At 34.4% G+C, this 8052-nt stretch overlaps 1 protein-coding gene across 1 annotated transcript; it reads left to right on the forward strand.

Moving 5' to 3' along the window:
• Positions 1 to 945: 945 nt before the first annotated feature.
• Positions 946 to 1026, forward strand: CBG25460 (the record flags this gene model as incomplete). The annotated part of the gene is made up of 1 exon (XM_045241722.1): positions 946 to 1026. One exon carries the CDS (start codon positions 946 to 948, stop codon positions 1024 to 1026), a length of 81 nt encoding a protein of 26 aa, XP_045100313.1.
• Positions 1027 to 8052: the final 7026 nt, after the last annotated feature.

An 8052-nucleotide genomic window follows, 5' to 3' on the forward strand; every position in this document is an offset into this window, starting at 1 on the left:
CATTCCAAAGATTCAGAAATTTCTAGGAATTTTGTAAAGTTTTGATAGTTTTCAATTGTGCCTTTAATGTCAAATTTCAACTTTAAAGGAACATGGTCGTGTTTATACTCATTTTGAAGCTCTTGCGTTTTTCTATTATTTCCATTTTGGTTCATTCAAATATATTGATTCTGAAAAATGTTATGGGTTCTCCAGTTTTTGGCACGTTTTTGGTCCGCTGGTGGTCCGTTTCTAGCCCGTTCGGCCGACAGCTAAGCTAGACTGATGTGATATTTAGATTTTTGAAATTCTCACGTGAAGAGCTTCAAAATGAGTATAACCATGACCTACTTTCCTTCATTTTCAAATTTCGGACCCCGCTATGCGCCTTTAATGCCAAATTTCGACTTTAAAGGAAAACAGCTGTGTTTATACTCATTTTGAAGCCCTCAACGTGAGCAATTCGAAAATTCCATTGCCATCATCTGACAGATAGTCGCTTTAGCAATGGAGCGCATTTTGCAGTTTATCCTTGGAATTTTAGAAATTAGTGACCTTTTTGTTTTTTGGAATTTCGTATTTTTCGTACTTTATGTGTTGAAATTTTCAATGTTCAATTCTTTCGTCTTCTTTAAATTTCTGAATTTTTTTTCTCCTAAAAATATTTTTGATTCCTTGACTTTTTTTCATCTTTCAAATGATAAAAAATTCACCTGTTTATATATTTCCTCTGCTTCACTGAATTTTTAATAAGCTTTCTAGATTTTCTAATTTCTCTTATAAACCTCATTTTTCAAAGAAACATCTGAAAACCATAAATTCAAAAAATAGGCCCCGCCCCTTTTTCGATAATCGCTAATCTTAAAATCGCTCATTTTTCATAGATTTTTCTCAATTTTTTTTCAATTTTCGTCTGTCTGTGTGTCTGTGTATCCTAAAAACTTCTTAATTTCTAGAATTTTCCAGATGTCTCCACGACCCGAAGACGACGATTTAGTCATCGAGCCAGCCGACGATGAGGGTCTTCACTATGGAAATGCGTCGTGAGTATTTTTTTTGGACTTTTTTAATTCTGAAAATTCTAAAATAAATTTCAAAAATTCTAAAAATTTCAGACTATTTTCTCTCCGTTTTCTTGTTCTAGTAAACCTGAAACTTCCAGAATCTCCCCTAAAATTAATCCTTATTTTCAATTGTATCAATTTTCCGAAAATTCTAAATCTAGGTTGTTCTATACAAAACTACCCCATATCCTATAATTATGGTATCAACAGGAAATATGCAGAAAATACGGAGAAATACTATAATTACCGTACCCTCATCCCTTCGGAGATTATCTCTAGGATGCAGAAAACGCGCCCTATTGATATATACAGCAACAATCGGTTATTTTTATTTGTATTTCTGAATTTCTGACGTTAAGAGCTTTAAAATAAGTATAAACACGACTATGTTCCTTTAAATTTGAAATTTGACATTAAAGGCGCATAGGGGGTCCGAAATTTGAAAATCAAGGAAAGTAGGTCATGATTATACTCATCTTGAAGCTCCTAGCGTAAAAATTCCAACTATTCAGATGTAATCTAGCTTAATTGTGGGCCGAACGGTGTACAAACGGATTACGAACGGACGAACAACGGCTCAAAAACTGAAAGACCCTTAACTTTTCTTTAGGACCTATTTTTCTTGACCAAATAAAATGGATAAGATTGAAAATCTCAAAAGCTACGAAATGTTTCTATTTACAATACTGTACCTTGTCTAGAAAAAAAGTTACAAGACATAAAGCTGTGACCAGATGTTAGTCCCCCTTTGAAATTGGGATCCTTACAATTAGAATTCCCGGTTCCCAGACATCCATCAGATTCCTCCTGATGGGAGTAGGGGGATCAGAATTATGCAATATGAAGACCCCAATTCCCTCGTTTCCCTCTCCTCATCTTGATATAATTTCCATTATACGGTGGGGATACTTACTACAATGACAGATCGTATAATTGTTCCTTTTCTTCTTTTCCCCCTAAATTACTGTCTCTTTTTTGGCGGAAACCCAAAGATGTATCTTATCTACCAGATCTTTTGACAGGTTGAGAAAGAATTTTCCCCCATTTTTCATCTTTTTTCAAAGTTTCTTGACACTTTGTTGGGAATAGAAATTTAGAGAATACCAGAAAAATTTGAAAATAAAAATTAGCATCAATATTCGAAATTTTAAACTACTGTAACTCGAATTCTGAAAATTGGTATTGAAAAATGAAAATAGTTTTGGAAAGCCCAGAAATTCAGCTTTTTAGTGATATAAATTTTGTTGTTGGTCCATAAAAATTTCCAATTGAAAGAGACCAAAATTTAGGGAGTACCTTGAAAATTCATTAAAAAATAGCATCTCAAAATTTCAATCATTAAATTTATTTCCAGTTTTAAAAATTTGTTTAGAGAACTGAACATTGTTTTGGGAAGCTCAGAAATTCAACTTTCAAAAAATTCCATTGAAAAATTCCAAAACAATTTATATATCTCAAAATTTCAATCTTGTTCATCTCGAATTCTAAAAATCCGTTTCACAAATTGAAAGTTGTTTTGGAACGCTTAGAAAATCAGCTTTTTAGTCATATAACATTTAATTATAATTGACACATAACCAATCGAAGAAGACCAAAAAGTCAGAGGATACTCAAAAAATCCAAAAAAAAAAATTGCATCTCGAAACTTCAAACTTAATTATCTCGAATTCCAAAAATCCGTTTTGAAAACTGATTATAGTTTTGGAAAGTTCAAAATTTGAACTTGATTAAATGATAATCAGAAAGAAAATTCCGGTCAAAATATACCGAAATTCAAGCAACGCGAATTTTTTTTTTGGATTTTTCAAAATAGTGAATTTTCTCAAATTTTCTCGCAAAATCTTTGTTTTAACTTCGACTCTGTCAAATTTGCATTTTACGTTTGCTCCCAAAAATTGGGTTAACTGACATTTTCGCAAATTGACACCTATCCACAAAACCCATCACCAGAGGGTCATGTTCTGTCATGATTGATGGACCCCCGTTTGGCCTATTCCCCTGTCAGGAATTGTGTTTTTTTTTCAGATATGTGAGGTTTTGAGTTTTCTGAGTCAATTTTCAGTTTTCTAAACGGATTTTTCGAATTCGACCTACAAGAGTTTGAAAATTTGAAAGCCTTTTTTTTGGTTTTTTTTGTTATTCTCTAAGTTTAGGTCTTTTTCAATCGGGAATTTCTGTCGATCATTAACAAAATTTATATGACTGAAATGCTGAGTTTTTAAGTTATTCAGAACTACGTTTAGTTTCCAAAACGGATTTTTAGAATTCGAAATAATTGGGATTGAAATTTTGAGATGCCAATTTTTTTTGGGATTTATCTAGTATCCTCTAATTTGTGGTCGTTTTCGACTAGAAATTTTTGTGGATCATTAACAAAATTTATATGACTAAAAAGCTCAGTTTTTGTGCTTTTTAGAACTATTTTCAGTTTCCAAATCGGATTTTTAGAATTCGAGATAATGAAAGTTTCTGCAAATCGAAATCTTTCCTTCCCGGAAATTGACACCTAGCCAGCCACCAGCAGTCATGTTCTGTCATGATGGATGAACCGTCCGTTGCATAACCATATAACCAATACAGCCTCCTTCCTTCCACTTGACACCTCTTCTGGTTGGACACCCCCCCCTGCCGCCTGTCCCACCATCCCCCCGGTCATCATCATAATCTTATCCCCCTCCCTCGCATAGGGGTCCCTTCTTAATACAAAACGGACACACCACACCATTGCTGACCTTTGTCCGTTGTCTTCTCTGTCTCTCCACTCTCTCCTATCACCACACTATTTCTTTTCCTCCGATTTTTCGGGGGGGACCTTTCTGGCAAGTGACTACTAGTCGATTTATAATTTATTGGCCTTGTAATGGAGTGTGTCTGACACATCGTAAAATTATTGCCTGGTTTTTTTGTAGCCATATTACTTACAGCTTGTTAAGCTTGCCTCATTTTTTAAGTCCGTGTAGCTTGGGACGGTTTTTTTGATTTTCAACATTGACTTCTTGATTTCAACTTCTTAATTCATAGCTTTTACATTTTTAAACCAAAAATCGAATTTTTTAGTTTCAACCTCTTGTATCTCAAGTTTTAAAATTCTGTTTCAAACGCTGAAAATAGTTCTGAGAAGCATGAAAATTCAGCTTTTCAGTCATATAAAATTGGTTTATGCTCTACAGAATATTCCAATCAAAACATCCCAAAAACTAGAGGATACCCAAAAAACAGAAAAAAAATTAGCGTCTCTAACCTTCAAAGTCTTGTATCTGGAATTCTAGAAGTCCGTTTCGAAAATTAAAAATTGTTCTGGAAAGCTCTGAAAATCAGCTTTCTGAAAATTACCAAGTCATTGATTCAAATTGTCCCAAAATTTTTTTGCTGAACGTTGATCATGTTCAAGAGCTTTCCCGAACACATTTTAGATTTTGAAACGGTTTTTTTAGAATTCGAGATATAATTAAAATTGAAAGTTGGAGACGCTAATATTTTTGTCAGATTTTTGAGTATCCCTTTTTGTGTTCTATCAACAATGTTCATATTAATGAAAAACTGAATTTCTAAGCTTCAAAACAGTGTTTTCAGTTTTAGAAACGGATTTTTAGAAGTCGAGATAATTTAGATTGAAAATTTGAGGCGCTAACATTTTTTTCACTTTTAGGTTTACTAATAAAATTGCCTTTCCCATGACTCTAGGCTATCTTAGCACCTACATCTTAGTACTTACTGTATTTCCCTTCTTTACCTGTTCTGTCTCTCCTTTCTCTATCTCTTCAGCCGAGCAAGTTGTACAAGGGTTTCCTACTGTCTCTAAATCTTCCCAACAATATCCAAATATGTATTTTTTTTGTAGCTCCTAAGTTCTTCTATCGTATCCATTTTAGTTGGTCCAAAAACTATGTCTCGTAAAAAAGTGATGAGTATTCCCGTTTTTCATCCGTTTTGGCTCCCCGTTTGCATGTTTGATTCTGAACTAGTATAAATTCCTACGGTTGCCCTTATTTCCAAATAATGACACCCTCTGGACCCGTATCCTCCAATTTCCACCCCCCCCCCCCAATTAGCTGTAATATGATGGGGAATTATTGATCCATGAAGGACCCTATAGGATAGGGATAGAGGGTTAAGGATAAGTGAGCAAATAGACATGGGGTATGTTTGTATTTCAAGGGTTATGTACTACCACTACTACTGGTACTACTGTCCAGCTGCTTTGGGAAATGGATGACTTGATTTAAAAAAAAATTTTAAAAAAATCAATTTTCTCTATATCCGTTTAGAAAATAAGCAGGTTTTTTTCACTATGTGCCTTTAAAGCACCAGAACCCAAAATTGTTCTAAGGAAACCTAGGTTTGTGGCTTAAGCTCAATTATCTCGGTTCCTAGAAATGATGTCAAAAATGTTCAAACTACAAAAATGCTAGTGATATCATGATACACATTTTATCAGTTAACAGATTTTTAGTACCTTTCATAGGAGCTGAGATAATTGCGCTTAAAGTTGATTTTTTTGGACGGACTTCTAATATAGGATATACGGTAGCATCTTTCAATTAATTTATAACTTTGTTTATAGACTAGCTACAGTATTTATCCTTATATCATTTTGTAGTTTTTGAGTTTTTCTATCATATCCATTTTAGTTCGTTCAAAAATAATGATCCTGAAAAAAGTTATGAGTCCTCCAGTTTTTGACCCGTTTTTGGTCCGCTGGTGGTCCGTTTTTGATCCGTTTATTCGGCAGTTGAGCTAGATCAGTGTCACATTTGATTTTTAAGATTTTCAGGCTAAGACTTTAAAAATGTATATAATCATGACCTACTTTCCTTTTTTGGACCCCCTATGCGCCTTTAATGTCGAATTTCAAGTTTAAAGGAACATAGTCGTGTTCATACTCATTTTGAAGCGTTTAACGTGTGAATTTCAAAAATTCTAATGAGAATAGCTGACCGAGTAATTTTAGCCATTTTTTGCAATGTTTTCCGTCCGTTTTGGGCCCCCCGTTTGCTTCTACCTTTTTTACCGCAAAACACCCTTTTCTGTGTTTATGTCTATGTCCCCTCTTACATGGGGGTGTTCTCGAAAATGTTTGTAATCCACTTTCATCACATCAACTCATCATCTTGTTTATCCCCCTTTTGAGCCCCGGCTCTTTCCTCCATTTTCGGCGAAATTTAGAATTTTCGGAACATTTAGATATATATCTATCCTATTTGGAAGAACAAGAGAAACATTTAGATGGGGGATAGAACTTTTTGGAGGACCTAAAGTCCTTAAAAAGAGCTCCTAGGGACCTTAAGATTCCAGGAATTAGCAAAACGGCAAAGTGTTTCTTTTAATAGAAGCCGTCAACTTTGAGTTTGTTTATCTGGATTACTGTACAAGGTATCAAAAATTTGTCAGCTGATAAAATTTTTATTATATTTTTATTATTTTTATCTCCCAAACATTTTATCAGTTCACAAATTTTTGATATCTATCAGAGGAATCGTGATAATTGAGGTTAAATTGATCTCATTTATTGACCTGTAACTTTGTTCATAAACTAGCTACAGTACCTTAAATGGTATCACTTTGTGGTTTTTAAGCGTTTCTATCATTTTCAGTTTATTTGATCCAAAAATATTCAGCCGGAAAAAAGTTATAAGTCGTCCAGTTTTTGATCCGTTTGCAATTATTGAGCGGCCAACTTTGAGCCAATTTATCTCGGTCCCTGTAAGAGGTACCGAAAAGTTTTCGATTGCCAAAATGTGCTGGATAATAAGCGTAGCATTTTATCAGTTGACCAATTTTCGATATTTCTTATAGGAAATGAGCTATGAAGGCTCAAAGTTGAAGGTTAGAGAGCTTATAAGGGCGTTTATGGTATTTTGCATTTTGTCCGTTTTTGGTCCGTTTCCTAGCTTCTTCGCCTTCTCCATAAACCATGATCCTATATGCTTCCCTCAATCGAAACTCCATCAATCTTCATCATTATTTCAACTATTTACGCCCCAGAGTCTCGAGGAGAAGAAGAAGAAGAAGAAGTTGTCTTCTTCTTCTTCCCCTCCCTTCCTCCCCATTTCTCTTCTCTTTTAACATCAAATTGTGATTTAGTGAGTGTGGAGGGGGGGTCCCCCCTCCTCGCCTATGAGAGCCAAATGTTCGATTAGTTTTGACTGATGCTCTTTTCATTACTCCCCTCCTCCTTCTTCTCCGAGGAGGACGACTACACGGAAACCTAATTAGTTCCTAGACTCATGTATTTCTTATATATTACATGTTGTACTCGTTGGGTGCTCCTTTGGAACCTAGGAGGTCTAGGCACCCACTTCTCGTCTCTGCTTGGGAAGTCTGGTCCATAACTTTCTTCCAGAATCAATATTCTTTATTTTTATTTAAAAATTTCAAATTTCTCACGTTAAGAGCTTCAAAATGAGTATAAACACGGCTATGTGTTCTTTTAAAGTTGAAATTCGATTTTAAAGGCGCATAGGGGGTCCAAAAAAGGAAAGTAGGTCATGATTATACTTATTTTGAAGTTTTTAACGCCGGGAATTTTAACAATTAAAATTTGACATTAGTCTAGCTTAGCTGCCGGTCGAACAGACCACAAACGGACCACAAACGGACTGAAAACGGCTCAAAAACTAAAATACCCTTAACTTTCTTTAGGATCAATATTTTTGAATGAAATTAATTGGATATGATAGAAAATTTTAAGAGCTATAAAATGATATTAATTTAAAAATTGTATCTTAGGTGTGATCAAAGTTACAGGATTTTCTAAATTCTTAACCTATACCTTGGTTTAAGCTCAATTATCTTGGTTCCTGCAAGAGATACAAAAAATTGTATCAGTTGACAAATTTTTGATATCTCTCATAGGATCCGAGATAATTGCTCTTAAAGCTGTATCTCTTGTCGATGAAAAAACATATATCCCTTTTAGACAAATAGACAAATTACAGTACCCCGATTTTTTCTACTAGATCCATTTGGATTTTTGTTCAAAATTAATAAACCGGGAAGAAGGTATGAG

This window comes from Caenorhabditis briggsae, assembly GCF_000004555.2.
Source record: "Caenorhabditis briggsae complete genome, chrII, whole genome shotgun sequence".
NCBI classification, from domain to species: Eukaryota; Metazoa; Nematoda; class Chromadorea; order Rhabditida; family Rhabditidae; genus Caenorhabditis; species Caenorhabditis briggsae.